The sequence below is a fragment of the Choloepus didactylus genome, chromosome 10 (assembly GCF_015220235.1).
Source record: "Choloepus didactylus isolate mChoDid1 chromosome 10, mChoDid1.pri, whole genome shotgun sequence".
NCBI lineage: Eukaryota > Metazoa > Chordata > Mammalia > Pilosa > Megalonychidae > Choloepus > Choloepus didactylus.
This window is the reverse complement of record NC_051316.1, coordinates 53,855,675-53,876,720: the sequence shown is the minus strand read 5'-3', so window position 1 is coordinate 53,876,720 and position 21,046 is coordinate 53,855,675. Positions and strand designations below refer to the sequence as shown.

General features: G+C 38.3%; 2 protein-coding genes across 6 annotated transcripts in view; one reads left to right on the top strand and one right to left on the bottom strand.

The window, feature by feature from the left end:
* Positions 1-21,046, top strand: part of ERMP1 (endoplasmic reticulum metallopeptidase 1) — a 160,631-nt gene that overhangs the window by 118,176 nt on the left and 21,409 nt on the right. For 2 of the 3 annotated variants that reach the window (XR_005210620.1, XM_037797279.1), the window contains exon 16: positions 6,990-7,047. Coding sequence is in view for 2 of the 3 variants with exons in the window: in XM_037797279.1 (XP_037653207.1) it covers positions 6,990-7,016 (27 nt within the window). In the remaining variant the exon portion in view is untranslated. Of the gene's footprint in view, positions 1-6,989; positions 7,048-9,443; positions 10,903-21,046 lie in introns of those variants that run through there. The other variant, XM_037797278.1, reaches the window with a different exon arrangement.
* Positions 7,146-21,046, bottom strand: part of RIC1 (RIC1 homolog, RAB6A GEF complex partner 1) — a 215,779-nt gene continuing 201,878 nt past the window's right edge. For all 3 annotated transcript variants that reach the window (XM_037797276.1, XM_037797275.1, XM_037797274.1), the window contains exons 24-26: positions 10,048-10,225; positions 9,705-9,893; positions 7,146-9,056 (exon numbers count right to left, since the gene is read on the bottom strand). In XM_037797276.1, coding sequence (XP_037653204.1) covers positions 8,768-9,056; positions 9,705-9,893; positions 10,048-10,225 — 656 coding nt within the window. In that variant the 3' untranslated portion in view covers positions 7,146-8,767. The remainder of the gene's footprint in view (positions 9,057-9,704; positions 9,894-10,047; positions 10,226-21,046) is intronic.

Genomic DNA, 21,046 nt, shown 5'->3' with positions numbered 1-21,046 from the left:
GCTGTTGAAACAGGACTGCCTGTAGTTTGCGTGTTGTAAAAAAGGCACCTAGCCAAGGAGCGAGTTGAGGACTGAACCTTAGCCTGGGCTCCTCTTGCTCTGGGGCAGGGCTCTATTTGCTTAGAAGGGTTGCCTTTTTCTGATTTTCACAAAGGGCCTGCATAGGATAGCAGCATTTCTGCTATTAAGATGATGGGCAATACTTGCACTTACTGGCACAATTGTCAGTTCTTAAATCTAATCCGTTCCTGTGGGAGTGAACCCAATGTTTAAGCCAACCCCTTTCATAGTATTTGCTTGAGCAGCCTAGAACACTAAAATCTTGATATCAGAAGAAGAAGGCTGGTGCTAATGCAAATACCCAAAATGTGGAATTGGCTTTGGAATTGGGTAATGGATAGATACTGGAAGAATTGTGAGGTGCTTGATAGAAAAGGCTTAGACTGCTTTGATAGAAATATGGTCACTAAAGGTACTTCCAGTGAGGCCTTAGATGGAAATGAATAATGTATAATTGGAAACTGGAGGAAAGGTGATCCTTGTGGCAGAGAACTTGGCAAAACTGAGTTCTTATGTTGGATGGACAGCAGAACTTGCAAGTGAAGAACTTGGTTATTTAGCTGAGATTCCCAAGCTAAGCGTGGAAAGTGCAGCCTGGTTTCTCCTTGCTGATTATAGGGAAATGCAAGAGGAAAGGGATAAATTGAGAACTGAATTCCTGGGCACAAAGAAACCAGAAACTGATAGCTTGGAAAATTCTGAGTTTCTGGAAATTGATTCCCCAGAGAACAGTGCTCCATGTGAGGGTTTTAATGAACATGGAATCAGTTAGCAATTTCCATGTAAGTCAGGATTGGAAATGCACTTATCCAGGATCTGTGGAAAGTTCTTTTGTCTGATAGTTTGGATCCCTGTGAACTACACATAAAATTGGCAATTTTTTGCATAATTTGTATCACTGGAACCACTGCCAGCCTGGACTAAACAGGACAGAGAAGGGACACATTAAAGGAAAAATCACTTCAGGGGCAGAACCATGGAAGCTGAGGTCTGGACTGAAGACATCTCCAGTCAAGAGAGCGGGCCCACCCATGTGTGTGGAATGGGTGAGTTTGCCCTGGCATTTGGAGAGGGTGGGCCTTCCACCCTGTAGGTCAGGGAGAGTGCTGCCACCCCAGTGTTCTGAGAGGGTGGAGCCTGTGTCTTGGGGCTTGCAGAAAGTCTGGCCACGACCTCGATGCTTGGAGAGTGGAGCCCGGGCACCAGTGGTTATGGAGAGCCTTGCCATCATTGCTACTGGGCAAGCACTTAGAAGGGGTGGGGCTGCCATTCCATCAGGTCTGGAGGACAAAACATCGTTCCAAAGATGACTCTCAACGTGAAAACTAATGGCGTATGTCCTGCTGGGCTTTGGAATTGTTAGGGACCTGTGTCCCCTGTCTGCCTTCCAGTATTTCCCTATGGGAATGGGAATGTTTATTCTATACCTGTCTCTCCATTTTAAATTGGAAGCAGATAACTTATTCTTTGAGTTTCACAGGTCCACAGATGGAGGAGTCTGGTGCCCAGGACAGATCACACCCATAATTGGTTTTGATGAGACTTTGTACTAAGCACTGTTACAGAAACAACTGAAGACTTTCTGGATGTTGTGATGGAATGAATGTATTTTGCATGTGGAAAGAACATGCCTTTTTGGGGTCCAGAGAGTGGAGTGTGTGGCAGTTTGAAACTATGTACCCCAGAAAAACAAGGTTTTAAATCCAATCCATTCCTTTGGGTGTGAATCCATTGTTTAAGCCAACCCATTTCATGGTACTTGCTTGAGCATCCTAGGAAACTAAAACATGGTATATTACATTGAAAAAAAATTCTTTTTAACCACCTTTGCATTCCTGGGATAAATCCTATTGGTTCTGGTTATGATCCTTCTAATACGCTGTTGGATTTGATTTGCTAGTATTTTGTTGAAGCTTTTTGCATCTATATTTATAAGGGAAATTGGTCTACAATTTTCTTTTCTTGTAGTGTCTTTATCTGGCTTTGGTATGAGGGTGATGTTGGCCTCATAGAATGAGTCAGGAAGAATTCCCTCTTCATTTTCTGGAAGAGTTTGATGATTTATTTTTCAGTTCTTCTTTGAATGTTTGGTAGAATTCACTTTTTTTTTTTTTTTTTAAAGCCCTGTCTGATCTGGCTCCTGCCACCTCTGTGACTTCCTCTTCACTCCTGTATGCCTAGACCAAAATTGTCCAGCAATGCTTTCCTTTCCATTCTGCCTGCCTGGTATTTTTTTTCCTCAGACTTTGAACCAGCTGCTCTCTCTGCTCTCTCTTCTCGTTTTGATTGGCTGTGAACTTTTCTTTTTTAGGAGTTTTGTTGTTTTTTTTTTAAAAGAGAAGTTGTAGGTTTACAGAAAAATCATGCAGAAAATAGAGTTTCCAGAAAGGCCGCCTCAGACACATGTAGTTTTCCCTATTTATTGATACTTCGCATTAGCGTGGTGACTTTGTTCCAGTTGATAAAACAAGCTTATTATACTGTTTACTATAGTCCATGGATTACATTAGGGTTCACGGTGTTGTACAGTCCTGTTTTTTTTAAAGGTTTTTTATTCTAATAACATAAAGATATTTCCCCTTTTAATTCAATGGTGTTAATTACATTCACAATATTGTGCTACCATCCTCACCATCCATTATCAGAATTTTTTCATCACCAAACTGTACCTTTTAAGAATTGACTCCCTTTCCCTATCCCCACCCCAATTAACTGTATTCTAGTTTTGGCTCAGTGAATTTGCTTATTCTAATTATTTCATATCTGTCTTTGATTCATTTTGAGTTAATATTTGTATGTGCTGTAAGTTCCCCCTTCTTTCTTTTGCATATGAATATCCAGGCTTTCCAGCACCATTTGTTGAAGAGACTATTCTTTTCTCATTGAGGGGACTTGGCACCCTTATTAAAAATCAGTTGGCCATAGAGGTGAGTGAAGGTTTATTTTTGAATTTTCAATTTGATTCCATTGGTGTATGTTTGTCCTTGTGCCAGTGCCAGAACTATGCTATTTTTATTACTGTAGCTTTGAAATAAGTATTAAAATCAGGAAGTGTGAGTCCTCTTTGTTCTTTTTCTAGATGGTTTTGGCTATTTGGGGCCCTTTACTCCTTCCATATGAATTTGATGATTGGCTTTTCCATTTCTGGTAAGACTGTTGAAATTTGAATTGGGATTGCATTGAATCTGCAGGTGCTTTGAGTAAAATTAACATCTTAATATTTAGTCGTCCAATCCACAAACACGCAATGCCCTTCCATTTATTTAGGTCTCCTTTTAATTCTTTTAGCAATGTTTTGTAGTTTTCTGTGTTCAAGTCTTTACTTCCTTGGTTAGATCTATTCCCAGGTATTTGATTCTTTTATTTCTATTGTAAATGGATTTTTCCCTTCATTTCCTCTTCAGATTGTTCATTACGAATGTATAGAAATACTACTGATTTTTGCATGCTAATCTTATACCCTGCCATTTTGTTGAATTCATTTATTGGTTCTAGTGATTTTGTTGTGGCTTTTCCAGGATTTTCTGTATAAAGGATTGTCATTTGCAAATAGAAAAAGTTTTACTTCTTCCTTTCCAATTTGAATGCCTTTTATTTCTTCTTGCCTAATTGCTTTGTATAGAATTTCCAGTACAGTGTTGAATCAACAGTGGTGACAGTGGGCATCCTTGTCTTGTTTCTGATCTTATGGGGAAAGCAGTGTCTTTTACCATTATGATAGCTATGAGTTTTCCATGTATGCCCTACATCATGTTGAAGTTTCCTTTTCCTAGATTTCCAATTGTTTTTATCAAGAAGGGGTGCTGGATTTTGTCAGATGCCTTTTCTCCACCAATCAGATGACCATGTGGTGTTTTTTTTTATTTATTCTATTAAGATGGTGTATTACATTAATGATTTTCTTAGGTTGAACTGCCCTTGCATATCTGGGATAAATCCCACTTGGTTATGATGTATAATATTTTTAATATGCTGTTGGATTAAGTTTGCAAGTATTTTGTTGAGGATTTTTGCATCTGTACTCATAAGAGATACTGGTCTGTAGTTTTCTTTCCTTGTGGTATCTATCTGGCTTTGGTATAAGGGCAATGTTGGCCTCATAGAATGAATTAGGTAGTGTTCCCTCCTCTTCAGTTTTTAGAAGAGTATGAACAGGATTGGTGTTAATTCTTGGAATGTTCATTAAAATTCCCTAGGAAACCATCTGGTCCTGGGATTTGTTGGGAGGTGTTTGATTATTCATTCAGTCTCTTTGTTGTTGTCTGTCTGTTTAGACCTATTTCTTTTTGTGTCAGTTTAGTTTGGTAAGTTGTGTGTTTCTAGGAATTTGTCAATTTGTTGGCATTTTGTAATCCTTTTAATCTCTAGAAGATTGGTAGTAATGTCCCCACTTTCATTTTGGGTTTTAGTTATATATGTCGTCCTTTATTCTTTGTCAGCCTAGCTAAAGGTTTGTCAATTTTATTGGTCTTTCATCAAAGCAAGTTTTGATTTCGTTGATTCTCGTTTTTCTTTATGGTATTTCATTTATGTCCACTCTGATCTTTATTTCCTCCCTTTTACTAACATTAGGTTTAGTTTGCTTTTCCTTTTCAGTTTCCTCCAGGTGTGAAGTTATGTCATTGATTTGTATATGTTTTTCTTTTTTAATATGGGCATTTATAAGAGCACTGCCTTTGCTGCATCCTATAAGTTTTGGTATGTTGTGTTTTTGTTTTCCTTTGTCTCAAGGTAGTTAACATCCCTTTAATTTATTTTTTTGATCCCTTCACTATTTAAGAGTGTGGTGTTTAATTTCCACTGAGCTCTGGCTCAACTCTGTGATGACATCCCCACCTCATCCCTGTCTGTACTCCTCTGCCCCAGAAAATTCTGGGTTTGGGGACCCATGCATCCTGTGTATCTTCCAGGGAGTAGTTGGAACCAATGTACAGATAGTCAGATTTTTGTTTAGGTGCACCAATAGTCAGGCCTCAGGGATGTCATATCTTTGCCGTATGTGGGCTGCCAAGCCACCACCATGGGTCCCACAAACCAAGGGAAGGGGAGTGACCTGGCCAAGTAAATATTTTTTTCTTTTTTCCATCTGTTTCTGCATTTGCTGAGTTCTTCTAGAGCTTTGACCATCTTCCTGAGGTTTGGGGAAGTTGATTTGATGGATTCTGCTCATTTTTCTAAGGGGGGCCGTTTGCCATCAGTGTGTTACTCCACCATCTTGCTGACATCACCCTTTAATGAGGCTTTGGTAAAGGGGAGCCTAACTCCTGCTTATCTTGACTAAGATAGTATCCTTAAACCTTGTCAAGTACTGGGATGACAGTTACTCTCCCTATCCATGGTCATGTGATTAAGAATCTTTTGGTGCTAAATGAAAATGTTTGTCTCTGTCCCATGGCTACCTTTATAACAAAGAAAAATGAAACAATATGATGACGAACCAGGATGTAACTGTTAACTAGCTATTACTATTATTGAGTATTGTTTTAGAAGTTTGTGTAATCATGCTGTGATATGTGAAATAAGTATAAATGGGAAAGGAAGAAGCAAAACGACCATTTGCAGATGATATTTAATACGTGTTACTCAAAGGAATCAACTGAAATAACCAACTTACTAAGAGTTCATTAAGGAGACTGGATGCCAGATAAATGTTGAGTCCTATTGTTAATCACCTTGTTTTCTCCAACAACCAAAAATTACCTCTGAGTAATCCTTTCCCCCCTACGCCAAACTCTGTAGTCCATGTAATTTGACTGGGATTCCAGATTGTGAGAATCAGTTAATTTCCTTTCCTTTTCCTGCCTCCTTTGACTGGCTCAGGATGGGCAAGTGGCCATTTGCACACATTGAAAGAAAGTTAGGTATATATAGAATTTTTATTTGTATTTTGTGGGTGAAGAATCTCTGGACTTTTATGCAGGAGTAGGAGAGCCGGGATCTCCTGCTGCCTTCTTGCCACTGGGTGTGTTGCAGAAAGAAGTGGAAGCAAGAGACGGAGAAATCAGGTTGTCATTGCATTTAAAAAACATCTTATACCCTGGACTTTTTAAAAGGTTGTGTGTGCCTTCCTTTCTTAAAATAGCTTGGGTTGGGTTTTCTTGTAGCCAAAAGTATCCTAACTGATGACATAATTAAACAGTGAATTATTATACACTGAATAACATTTTTATTTACCACTTAACCAGTAGAAAAATAAAATGAAAATTTTTAGGAGATCCCATTCAAAGCAGTAATAATAGGGATAGTCATAATCATTTTAGGAAGTATTTGTTGTTTTTTTCTCATGAAATCTAGGTTCATTTGCAAAGGCATCTCAAGAGATTTCTAAAGTTTTGTTTGCTTGGTGGAGATCATATGGTATTCATAACTTTATATCATTTTTTCCCATTATATTGTGAACATTTTCCATGTTGTCAATAATTCTTTATAATCTGTCTGAATGTTACAATCTATTGTCAGGCCTTTAGGATGATGCCAACTCTTGATACTCCTAAATAATTCCGCATAAAAATAAATATTTTAAATCTGCCAGAATTTCTAGTTATTCCTTAAGGAACGTTCTTAAGAATATTTTTTATAGCATTTGATATATTCTTTTACTGTTTAAACTATGAGATAAATATAACTTCATGTAATACTTTTATTGCATATATGCACATAAACACACATCCCTGGTTAAAATAAAAATACATATTACAAAAATAGCAGCAATTTTAATTAAAAGCAAAGGTTAAATCTCACCCTAGAAGTCTTCTTGTTTTGGTATCAGCAAATAATTTAAATGTACACTTCAAATAATTAAATCAAGTTTTTAAGTCCATTGGTTAAAATTATGGCTTAAACAGTTGATATGTGAACAAGGCAAAATTAAAGTATACAATAAATCACCAGAGGAAATTTCTGTAAACTTGCCAATTTTTTCTCCTTAGGGCTGCCTTTGTTTTTCAACTAACTAGAAGAAAGATTCATTCATGGCCTAAACTACAGGTAATAATAGTTAACTTATTGATGCCCTGCTTTCAACAGTGTCAGATGAACCCAGCAGCATAGTGTTTTATTTAGGATATTTGAAAAGATCACAACTGTTTACAATGGTAAATCTTGTTTATTGACTAGATATTCACACCAAACACAAAAATTCTGGTTTGTCTCCCTTATGGACTAGGACAGGAGAAATTTCAGCTTCTTTTCTTGCTGGGCCACATGTCCTCATATGGGAAACATTATCTTCCATCTTAAGATTTAGAGAAAGACGATTTTGAAACAAAGACTGAAATAAAAGTAGCACCAGAAGGACCAAGTACCAGTAACCACATGTTCCCCTCATTCAGGAAATTTCTTATGTGAAAGTAAACTAGGAAACTCAATTTTAAATACAGTTTGATGAATTCTGAATTAAACTGTTTCAAAAGTTTTGAGTTTCTCTACAAAAGAAACCTGGCTAGTAAATGAAATATAGACATTCACTGTAAAAGGCAAGGACAGGACCAAATTTTATTTCTAAACTGTAATTGCACTATGAAAAAAGAGGTTATACATCGTGGTATGAATTTGGTCCACATCAAATACATTGTTATTATAAAAATAAGTTTGTTTTTGTAAAAAATAACATTGCATTCCTTTGTTCAAATTGCACAGTACAAACTATCTAAATATCTGCATTAATACTGTTATAAGGTAATTAGAATTACAGTAGATATGTTTAGTTTGAAGCATTGTGTATACAGTTACATTTCCATCATGTATGAAAATTTAAGTCACGTCTAGAAATACATAAAATATTTTTAAAGTTACAATGAAGAATGCATTGTTTACATTTTTAGTAGATGTGATAATACAGGATGCAGCAGACTATTTACATAAAAGTCCATTTTATTCACTTTACAAAAGCAATAAATAAGAAACATTAATTTGCACAAACCTGTTTCATGATCAGTGTGACCATATTTGTTCTTTATGACCAAGCCAATAAACCTGTCCTCCTTTATAAAGACTGTTCCTATTTGGAAAGAAGAGCAAGTATCTACAATAGCCATGCAGAATCTATAATACAAGCCCTAAAAATATGAACAGTGCCATTGAGTACATTTTACACAAGTATTCACATAAAGATAGTTCTTTTGATACAAAATAGTGGTGTCTAACCTCACAGCATTGTTGATGGTAATCCCTCACACCTCTGTCCATACTGATCTAGCAGTTATCAAGTTTCTTAAAACAGGCACATTAAGCCATAATGTGCAGGGCAGGTATTTACTCAGGAGGGCCAGCCAGGGAGCAAATCGGGAGTTCAACTCCTGATGAGCTACAACAAGCACCTTTGCTATTTATTTAAAAAACAGTCTGGACACATACTGAACCAGAAAATGTGTAAGAAGCTGTAAGTTCTGACAAAGTAAGCTCTTTGGGGACAGAATGATCCCTATGATTTAAGAGCTACCAACCTTTAAGAATAAAACCAAAATATTCTCATGTACATCTGTACAATATCCTTTATTCCTACTGTAACTTACTTAAAAATTTTTATGAAAAGATGATTTGCTATTGCATTTTTATCAAATCAAACATTTCTCGGAGCAGAAAGTTAAAATCTAAGTCTCTGAGCTGAGTCCTTTCCCCCCTTTTAAATCATCCAAGTAGGTCATGGTGTAGACAATTGAATGCTGCCTCTACCTAATACTGCTCGAGGTGATGTACTCCACTGTTGTTAGGACACAGAACAGTCATAAGTTCCATCCTGAAAAGATTCCTCCTCTTCTGCTTGTGCTGTGTCCTCCTCCTTCTGACTGACTGTACTGCTACCTCCGAGCTCACCCTGGGGGATGCTTCCATGGCCTGAGGAACCCCTGCTCTCCTCTGCCCGGGGGCTAGTCTGTTCAGGAGTCTTACCCAGAGTTACAGGCTGGAAGGCTTCAGGCTGAATCTGTTCTTCTGTTATTTCACTGAGCTTCTGCAATTGTGGCTTAATGATGTTTAAAAATGGCTTATATCCAGGGCTAGGTAGAAGAAAAGGGAAATTAGTGCTCATATAACAAAGAGGTGGATGGGTGCCCTAGCCAGGACAGGCATAGGTCTTAAACTTCTGAGCACAAGGAGCAAAGACAATTTTTATCTTTGTCCAGTTTCACAAAAGTATAGTCAAGGACTAACACAATGGTTAGGATAGAAAAAAAGAACTTTCAGAGAGCATGTAACCTAAATGTATTTGACAATTAAGGAAAACTAGACCCAAGTAAGTTAAGTAACTAGTCCCAAATCCAGAGCTCACTGGTGAAGACAGGGCTCTGGAATCCAAGGCTTTCAACTCCCATCCATTATATTTAATTTTGACTTTCTAGTAACTGCCATGAAATGTTAAATTCACATAGGTCTTAAATTTTTAGGTTATTACCTTCAATTCTGCAGAAATACAAATCTCAAGTTCCAGTCTAATCCAAGATCATTTGTACTGCATCAATCTCTGAGGTCAGTGGCATGTTCACATGGAAATGATGCACTGACCAGCACTGTGAGGTTACTGACATGGTTGGGCACCGAATGGTTACTAAACTCCAGAATAAATGAACCACAGCTAAGCCTTAACATGAATGGATGGATTCTCCAAAGGACCCCAGGACAGCAAGCCAAAAGCAACAAACACTTACCAATCCGTAGAGGCCCATCTGTCCACAGCATGCAGCCCTGTCTTTATGTTCTGTAACATTTCTCCATCTACCTCTGTAGACTGTATAATAACCAAAATCTGGTTGATTACTGAGGATTCTCTAAGAATTAGGCCTATGACAATGCACCAGTCCAGACATCCTGCCTCCATGAAGATGTGTAGCAAATACCTATATAAAACCAGAAACAAAATGATCTACACTAAGAAGGATTTACAGACAATACAGAAGGGCAGTGTCAATCAGGAAAGCAGCTCCTGTACCCTACTTGCCCAAATACCCTGAACAAGCATTCTGTGCTGTCAACAATAGCTGAGAAACTCACCGAAGCTGGACCTGGGATTTGTGAGGCCCTTTACTCGCCAACTCCATGGAGATGTGTTCTAGTTCTGACTGAGTTAAACTGAGCGTGGAGAAATTTTCATCCACCATTGTCCAGTCCCCATCCACCATGGAGCTACTTTCAGTCAAGTCTGTGGCTGAACCAATACTGCATTCATCACCTGATGAGGAATTTCCAAAAGTTATCAACAAGCTCCAGTAGAAAATATGTTTTCCTTTAGTTTTAAATACTAGCTGTACCTGGATGCTTTCCCTTCAGGGTTTTGAAACTAAAACATATCCCCTGCTATAAAAGTCAATGTGATACGAACAGTAGTAGATATATTTTTTAAAATGACGGAGATACCAGACATTATCTGCCTCCTCATGGAAAAACACACTAGAAGTCATCTTGCCCACCTACCAATAAATCCAACTAGAATTTGATCAAGTCTTCAGAAATAGTGAGAAACCTGATAAATTAAACCACAGAGATGGCAATCAGCAAAATCCAGACTGTGAAAGACTACACAGGACAAACAACAAAGTTTCTTCAATGAATAAATTTTAAGGGGGGGAAAAGATTTGGCAGGAGTGGGAATGAGGACAGACAACAATCCTTTATAAAGACGACTGAAACCATTGCCAGTCACAATGTATGAACCTTATTTGGATCCCGATTCAAAGAACAGAAAATTATCCTGTTAATAAAAACACTGTCAAATTTCTGTAGGGTAAATGGCTCTAAAATTTTATTTTCAAAAAGGGACTCCTCCTCCACGAGTACCTCTTTGTTGCTCAGATGTGGCCCTCTCTCTAACTGAGCCATCTCGACAGGTGAACTCGCTGCCCTCCCCTCTACGTGGGACGCAACTCCCAGGGGTGTAAATCTCCCTGGCAATGCAGAATATGACTCCCAGGGATGAAGGTGGACCCGGCATCGTGGGACTGAGAGTATCTTCTTGACGAAAAGGGGGATGCAAAATGAGATGAAATAGTTTCACTGGCTGAGAGATTTCAAATGGAGTCGAGAGGTCACTCTGGTGGACATTCTTATGCACTATATAGATAACACCTCTTAGGCTTTAATGTATTGGAATAGCTAGAAGTAAATACCTGAAACTACCAAATTCCAACCCAGCAATCTGGACTCCTGAAGACAATTATATAATAGTGTAGATTACAAGGGGTGACAGTGTGATTGTGAAGACCTTGTGGATAACACCCCCTTTATCTAGTGTATGGATGAGTAGAAAAATGGGGATAAAAACTAAAGGACAAATGGGGTGGGATGGGGGGATGATTTGGGTGTTCTTTTTTCACTTTTATTTTTTTATTCTTGTTCTGGTTCTTTCTGATGTAAGGAAAATGTTCAGAGCTAGATTGTGCTGATGAACGCATAACTATGTTATCATACTGTGGACAGTGGATTGTATACCATGGATGATTGTATGGTGTGTGAATGTATTTCAATAAAACTGAATTTAATAAAAAAAAAAAGGGACTGTATTTCAGAGATACGTTTTGAAATATTTATTGATGAAATACCTGATGTCAAAGATTTGCTTCTAAATCATATATGAACCATGTGTGTGTGGGGGGGTGGGGGGTACAGACAGAATAAGTTGGCCATGAGTTGATAATTATTGAAGCTGGGTGATGGATTCATGGGGAGAGGGGTTCATCATACTATTATGTCTTTTAAGAAGTTTTCTGTTTAAGAACTGTAAGGCAACTCTATGCCTCCCCACATAGCAGACGATCAGATAACACTGATGACAGACTGATAAAACATTTGGCAGATGCCTAGTCATTAAGAAAAAAAAAATCATAATTTCTGTTTCAACTTTTATAATTAGAAAGTCCTATGCTGCTGTAAATTACTTCAAAACCTCTTTAGTTTGTAACATACTATTATAAAGAAGGGGCTGACCCATTTTTCCATAAAGAGCCAGATACAGATAGTAAATATTTTAGGCTTTGCAGGCCAAGGGCAAAATCAAGTATATTATCTAGGAACTTAAAAGAAAAAGCAAATTTCCATACATTTTTATTGATAACATTAAAAAAATAAAAATAATATTGTATAACTTTTTTACAATACAGGTACTAAGAATGGCTTCCTTGGAGCTTTTTACTTGGGGTTCAAAGTGTTTCCTTACCATCAAAATCAATTGCAAAGGTTCATCTATTAATGCTGATGTGAAACAAGACTTTACCTATTTCATCTTTGAAAATATCTTTTCACAGAGATACATACTGCCAAATAACCCGTAAGAATTTAATTTTAAATGAGCATACTCATCACTTGGAAGGCATTTCTAGAATTCAAATTAAACTCTTCTCTTGATAATTTGTGTTTTAGTATACCGTTGCATTGCAGATTAATCACTTCCAATTGAAGGTTAGGTGGAAAGTCCTCAATTGCAGAGATTGTGAAATATGCAAATTTCCTTTCAACTTGCATTAAGGTCTGCAGAAGGCTGCTGGAATTTTACAGAAGATATATCCTCAGCAAATATGGATAGAAATGGAGACTTTGCTTCTTGTTTTAACTTTGACAGCATGGGAAGTGTTCATTATAAAGCAGTTTGACATTACTTGTGATTCAAAAAGGTTAGTGCTCATCAAAAATGATTTTACCATGGTATAGTTTTTGCATATAGGCACAGTATGGCCTTGTTAAGTTTAAGCTAAGTTAATTAAGAGACATCAAGTCTGCAGCAAAAGCTAATTCAAAGCCATTCAATGTTCAATAATCGTTGCTGAGAGCTGTTTTTCCCAAATAGACCACATCCTGGTCATAAAACTATAAGAACTGAAATCACAGTGTCTACTCTCTGACTAAAATGGAATTAAACTAGTAACAGACAATGAAAAATCCCCAGTTAGAAATGAAACAACATATTTCTAAATAATTTAAGAGGAAGTCTCAGAATTTTTTTTAAAAAAGAGAAATGAATGAAAATGAAAATGCAACATAGCAACATTTGTAGGATGTGGCTAAAGCAGTGCTGAGGGGAAAATTAACAGCACTGTATGCTTACATTAGAAAAGAGGAAAGGTCTTGCTGGGGAAGTCACAGGCACACACTCAAGTAGCCATCTCCCAGCCCTCACCTACCACCCCACCCCACCACCACCTGGGCCCTTCTATTGTTTTAGTCGACAGTGTTTCAGTATTTCAGTCTGTTTCCATTCCACAAGTTGGGAGAGATGTTAAGGCTAATGAAAAGGCCCCACCAGACCTTAAACCTGCAAACCGGGAGCAAGCAGCCCCAGATGCTAATCAAGGCAGAATTTCTCAGTATGCTCCAGCCCCTAAGGTGGCTAAATACCATACTCAAACAGCATAGCTTTGTCTCTCTACAATGTGAAGTGGGGTATGCAGAGCTACCATCTACTGACTCTGGCCTGAGCAGTTTTGGGGCATCCTGGGAAATTAGCCATGATGGGCTTTCTTCCCCTGCTCTTTTGAACTTTTCTGCTGTGTCAGTGATAAGGTGACCATTTGCTGAAAGTTTCTGTTGTGCCTTGAGCCTCTATTCGCACGGCACACCATGTAGCAAATCACTCCACAGGTCTCATGTCAATAATCTATGTTCCTATCTCAAGATACTAGAAAAACAGCACAATAAACCAAAAATTAGGGGAAGAAAGGAAATACTAAAGGCAAGAGCAGAAAGCAATGACACTGAAAATAAGAAAATCAATGAAACACAAAGTTGATTCTTTGAAAAAAATAAACCTCTAGTAAGACTGACAAAGGTAAAAAGGGAAGACACAAATCACCAATATCAGGAATAATATGACAGATTCCAATATTTTCTTAAGACTATGGAAAAACACACTGAGTAACCATGGCTTTAAACACCTTACACTTTCATTAAGTTCCAGCTAAGCTATTTTCTGCACTACAGAGATTTTTACTACCATAGGTAGAAATATGTCTTGGCTGATTCTACTTCAGGTTGTACGAGTCAGTGTTTTTTCAACTTCTTTGAAAATATTCTCGCTTGTCTGTAGTTGGTTGTTCACACAGACCATAGAGATTAATTCAGCAGTCACTTCTAACTTGGCATTGAGGCTTTGAATAAACAGCAGTTGAGTAGTGTAGCTGACATGTATCTACTCATCAAGAGCTAAGAAAACCACTTGAAATCATTTGCCTTGTTTTTAAATTGACCATGGATGATGCTCCCAGTGCCCTCAACTCTACTGTGGAAAGGCTAATAGTTTTAAACAAGTTTATTTTCTCTGGACACATTTTTTTTGGCTACTGGAATCAAACATGATTTAATCAACTCACCATCAGTAAGTGGTTTTCCTTACTTGGCTAACAAAGGGGCCACTTAGCAACTTACTCTGGTTGCAGTCTCATTTTCATTTATTTTGTGAAGATTTTGCTGTAATAAGATCTTCCTTTTTAAATTTTCTAAGGTTTCTAACTTTGGCTTTCCTGTGAGTTGGGAATACTGTGATGAGAGCTTAGCCTGTTAATGATGTATACTATATTTTTTAGCATATATTATATGTCATTGAGTAATAAAACAATGTTTTGCCTTCTGATTCATTAACAAAATAATCTCCACTCCACTGTGCTTTAAAATGCATGACATCTGAAGCTCAATTTTTATTTTTTTTGGACGTGATGGATATATGTTGGTGCGCTGGTCTGAATCTGTATGTACATGTTCTTTTAATGCAATCTTGTGAGGGGAGACCTATTGTGGGTGGGATCTTTTGATTAGGTTGTTTCCATGGAGGTGTGACCCTACCCATCAAAGGTAGGTCTTAATTAGATTACTGGCATCCTCTATTGAGAGGATAAAAGGCAGAGGCATTTTCAAGAGAGCTCAGAAACACTTAGAAAATGCCCAAAGACATTTTGGAGACAGCCATTGAAACCAGAATCAGGAGAGAAGCTAAGAAATGAAATCCAGAGTTTGCCCTGGAGAAGCTAAGGACCCCCAGGGAGAAACAAGCAAGGATGCACAGGAGCTGAGAGAGAGAAACTTAGGACAGAAGCCCAGAGACATTTTGGAGAAAGCAACAGAAACCAGAAGCTAACCCTGGGAGAGGCTGAGTAGGCTCCAGTCATGTGCCTTTTCATATGAATAAGGAAAGCTCAATGGTGTCCGGGGTTCCTCTGAGAAGGTATCTACCTATTGATGCCTTAGTTGGGACATTTTCATGGCCTTTGAACTGTAGATTTGTGAATAAACCCTCACTGTAAAAGCCAATCCATTTCTGGTATTTTGCATTTCAGTAGCTTTAGCAAAACAGAACAACTGGTAATAAAAAAATGTGCTATGGCAATTAGCATGGCACTTCAAACAACCTTGAGTTTTAACTGCCTCACTGTGATTTGCAAGAAGCTGAAACTGCAGTGCAAAAACAATGAGCGCACCACAGATGCTCTGTCACAGCTACTCAACTCTACTATTGTAACATGAAAGCAGCCATAGACATTACAAAAATGAATCAACATGGCTAAGTTCCAATGAAACTATTTACAGATGTAAAATTTCATACTTTTCTGCATCACAGATTTTACCTTTTAAAGAATTTGCTCCAACCATTTACCTTGTGGGACACACAAAAATAAGCAGCAGCAACAAATAAAGGAAGAAAAAAAAAAGCAGCAAGCCAGATTTGACACAAAGGCTGTAGTTTTCTGACCCTTGCTATCGAAAAAAAAAATCTCTCTGATAGACTTCTGCCTAAATGTTACTTGCATTTATTTACCTATGCAGTCTTAATACCCCACATTAAAATGACAATAAAGAGACTGCCTGCCCCTGGGGACACAAAGAACAGGAAAGGAGATCACAAAAGTGAAAGCTAGCAACCAAATTTTGAAAAATAAAAAATAAACAGGTAAGGTTACCTGATAAATAAATAGGTAAGGTCTGAGAGAGCTAAAACACAGGAGCATATGGGGTGGAGAACTGGAGTAGGGGAGTGGTAGATGGGACAATTCTTGCCACAGAAGCCCAAAAGAGCTCAGGAATTAACAGTTACCAATTATTTCTGAAGGTGGGGGTGCCAGCAGAAGCGAAAAGAGGACTGGTTTGATATCTGATCAAGGACAAGTAAGACCCCTAGAGAATGCATGAATATTAGAATGCATGAAAATTAGAGGATCCATCAAAGAGGTGTAATATTCAAACAACCGGCTCTCTAGAGCAAGAGGGAAGAGAAAAATTAGAATTACTAACAAAACAAAATGACATACTTCTAGAACTGCTAAGTACAATGAATGAAAAAATACCCACATACCACTATATAATTTCTGAACACCCAAGATTAAGAGAACATCCTATAAGCCTCCAGAAAGAAAAACAGATTACATACAAAGGACCAGGGAAAACAATTGCACCAGACTTCTAAACAGCAATACTTGAAGCTATAAAGAAATGGAGAAAGGCCTTCAAAAATCTGAAGAAAATTTATTTCCAACCTACAATTCCATACCTAGCCAAACTATCAATAAAATGTGAGAATAAAGATGTTTTCAAACAATGTCTCTAAAAATTTAATTCCCGTATACTCTTTCTCAAGAAGCTACCAAAATGTGGGAGTAAACCAAGAAAAGAGAAAAGCTGTGATCCAAGGACAGTGGATCCAACATAGGAAAGCCTGGGTTGTCGACCTAGAAAGCAACTCATTATGACTGAACAGGAGCAAGAGGACAAGCACAGTGTGTACATGAAAAAAATGGAACTGATTACTGGATGCATATTAATGTATTAGGAAGAGAGTCAGAGGTTCAATCTGTGAGAGAGATTTATAGTGAAGCCAAAACAAAAACAAACCTGAGGGAGTCAAAATCAAAAGCTCTTCAAGAAAGATGTGATCACAGCACACTACAGGCTCAGTTCTGAATTTATCTATAGTCATAAAGTAAACATTAACTTATTAGAAGGATGGAGGGAGGGGAAGTACATGTGACAGGTGATGTAAGGAACTTTTATCTTCAAGAGTAGAAACTGACATGATATTTAAAACGAAAGAGAAACAACTGGCGTTCCACTTAACAGAATGTCAGTGTGATAAGCCCCGTGGATCTCTTCTCCACTGAAATAACCATAACTGGTGAAAATTATTAAAATTTAGAAAATATTACACCTATGGAAACTGTCCTAATGGCATACAGCAAATGTAAAAAAACATTTAAGGAAATCTACTAAATCTTGCAAAGAACAATGAACCTGTAGAACTTTAGCCAAACCTGCTCCTTCCTCCCGCACCTAGCTCAGGATGACAGAAACTCTACTTAGGGGATTGTGTGTGGCCAAGAAGATGGGGATCCCTCTCCCCACAGCTCCCAAAGGATCTCACTGGGAGGGGTAGGCCACCAGCATTTTTCATCCCTTCCTAGTTAATGGTTTCAGGAGATAAATTCCTGGTGAGTATAGCAGAGACTGGGGGTTCCCTTCCTCTACCAAGTCCCCATTCATAGGACAGAGGCTCTGCTCCAGCATGGTAGATAGAGAATACTGGGTTCCTGATCACCCTCAGCACAGCTCGCCTGTCAGGAGAAGCAAACACATCTGCAGAGGCAAACTAAGAAGACCAGAGGCTACTGTCCCGTTCCAGCACTCAGCAGTGGTTCAGAAATTTTGCACAGGGGGAGAGGCAGTCCATAAGAACAGAGAGCTCTTGAAACTCTTCCCAAAGGAAGAATTTCGAGCGTGTGGGTATACAGGTGCTCTTGAAAACAAAGGAGATTTTTGATGGTGAGCAATTAAGAGAAGGATGGTAGCTCTGAGAAAAATAGACTGAACCATAAGCCAATTAGTTTGCCACAGAGAACCAGAGAAGAGACTGCTATGAAGAGCTCTCCTGGGTCAGAACAAACCTCAAAGACTGGCCTCAAAAACTAACACTGCCCACACTGGATCAGACTGTGGAACAATTTATGCTGCAAGGCATTGAGAAAAACAACAAGAGGCAATTAGTGGATCCTAACAGCTGGGTGTGATACCAACAGACAGCTTAACAGATCATGAAGAGAGGCAGTCAAAAAACAAGCTCTGCTAAAACTAGCCACCCCAGGGTTACTGCACATGCCTAGGGCTGCGCCGTCTAAGGAGTACTATCAGATGCTCCATACTGTGGGGGAAACAGACATCACTAAAATAATGTAGCCAAATCACTAAATAACTGAAAAACCAGCAAATAACATACAAACAAACCTCTGAGAAGGGGGATGGGACTCAGCATCTAGAGTTGCTACAATATGTTAATTACCTAAAACACCCAGTTTGTAGCAGAAATTATGAAACATGGAAAGAAACAAGAAAGTGTGACCTATACCCAAGGGAAAAAGCAGGCAGCAGAAACTACCTGTGAGGAGGCCTAGATGTTGGACTTAAGACATCTTATAAATATATTTAAAGAGCTACAGGAAACCATGTTTAAAGAAATAAAGTAAGTTATGATGACAATATCTCATGACATAGAAAATACCAATAAAAAGATAAAAATTATAAAAAAGAATGCAGTTGAGGGGGGAGGCTTCTGGGGAAGATGGTGGAGTAGGGGGCTGCAGTGCTCACTCCTCTTCCAAAAACAGTAATGGATAGGCAGAAACTGTAAGAAACAACTGTTCTGCGGCTATGGAGGCCAGGGGAACTACGTACAGCATCTGGAGAAGAGCAGACAAAGAGGCTGAGACACTGGTAAAAAACTGAAAAAATGGTGACTGCTGGCGCACATCCTCGACTCTCAAGGCTAGCCGCCAGGGGTCCGGCTCCTAGATGGCTCCTGCAGACGGAGAGGGACATGGAAGCCCTCTTACCCAAGAACAGGGTGGGACAAGGGTGACTACTGATCACAACTCTTCATTGGCATCTAGACTGCTGGGTCGTGGCTCAGAGCTGCTCTTTCAGCTCACCTCAGACAAGGACAGCCATGCCACTGTTTCAACCTTGCCTCCAACATGGGTGAAGGCAGTGCAGATTCAAAGAAGCAGGGCCTTTGTAAGGCTATGGGGAAAAAGTTTGTTGAAAAGCACTATCTGCTGGGCAGGCCAGGAAAGTGCAGCTTTGGGGAGCTATCAAAAAGGGTTTTTGGTGTCTTTCCTGATGCTCTCCCCAGGGCTCTTTGGAACTGACCCTGTTGTGACGGAAATACTGACTTGAAACGTCCTTTCCAGGGTGTCCCTCCTCTGAGGCTTTGCCGTCCAGGCAAAAGCAGCAAGAGGCAATGAAACGAGTAAAGACAAACAAACAAAAAAATTAGAGGCAAAACAAAACCAAACAGAACAGATCAAGATTCACGGAGAAGGAACAGAGAAAAGGAAGTGTGCAACAGTGCAATCTTAAAAATTGTACTGCATACCCAGGTCAAGATCAGATAAAGAAGAAGTGAAAACATCTGATGAAAAATGGGCAATTCTAAAGGTCTAAATTAGGTTGAACCAAGTGTCAAAGAAAAGCCTCAACACAGAGCCAATCAACAATAAAAGCTACACAAGAGAGAGAAGCTAACGTTCAGAGTAAACTCAAGATAATCAGATGCTTAGACACCAGCAAAAATGTACAAGCCATAATAAAGAAATAGGAAGAGATGGCCCAGTCAAAGGAACAAACTAAAATTTTGGAGAAGACAGAATTTGGAACAACTAATCAAAAATGTTCAAACAAATCTCCTAAATCAATTCAAGGAGATAAAGGAAAATATGACTAAAGAAATAAAAAATACTAAGAAGACAATGGGTGAGCATAAAGAAAAATTTGAAAGAAGGAATAGAAAAATAACAGAACTCATCAGAATGAAAGGTACAATAGAAGAGATTAGAATTACCCTAGAGGCATACAACAGCAGATTTGAACAAGCAGAAGAAAGAATCAGTTAACTAGTAGGACAATCAAAATCTCACAGACAGAGGAACAAATAGAGAAAAGAATAGAAAAAACTGAACAGGGTCTCAGGGAACTGAATGACAGCACAAAGTGCACAAATATACACGTCATAGATGTCCCAGAAGGGGAAGAGAACGGAAGGGAAGGGAAAAGGAGCAGAAAGAATACTAGAGGAAATAATGGTCGAAAATTTCCCAACTCCTATGGAAGACAGAGATATACATGTCTATTTATTCTACAAACAGAATAAATCCTAATAGAGCTACCCTGAGACACACAGTAATCAGAATGTCAAATGGCAAAGATATAAAGATAGAATCCTGAAAGCAGCAAGAGAAAAGTGATTCATCACATGCAAGGGAACAGTAATAAGATTAAGTACTGATTTCTCATCAGAAATCAGAGAGGTGAGAAACAGTGCTATGATAACATTTAAGGTACTAAAAGAGAAAAACTGCCAAGCAAGCATTCTTTATCCAGCAAAACTGTCCTTCAAAAATGAGGAGGAGTTTAAAATATTCACAAACAGAAACCAAGAGAGTTCCTGAGACCAGCCCTACAAGAAATACTAAAGGGAGTTCTGCAGAAAGAAAGGAAAAGACAGGAGAGAGAAGCTTGGAGGAGAGTGTAGAAATGAAGATTATCAGTAAAAGTAACTAAAAGGGTAAAAAGAGAGACAAAAATAAGATATGACATATAAAAGCCAAAGGATAAAATGGTTGCAGTAAATACTGCCTTTACAGTAATAACACTGAATGTTAATGGGTTAAACTCCCTATCAAAAGACGCAGACTGGCAGACTAGATTAAAAAAAGTATGATCCATCTATATGCTGTCTACTAGAGACTCACCTTAGACCCAAGGGCACAGATAGGTTGAAGGTGAAAGGCTGCAAAAAGATATTCCACATAAACAGTAAGCAAAACAGAGCTGGGGTAGCTATACTAATATCAGACAAAATAGACTTTAAATGAAAAACTGTTATAAGAGACAAAGAAGGACATTATATATTAATAAAAGGGGCAATCCACCAAGAAGAAATAACAATCATAAATATTTATAAACCTAACCAGGGTGCCCCAAAAGAATGAGGCAAACATTGGCAAAACTGGAGGGAAAAATAGGTGTCTCT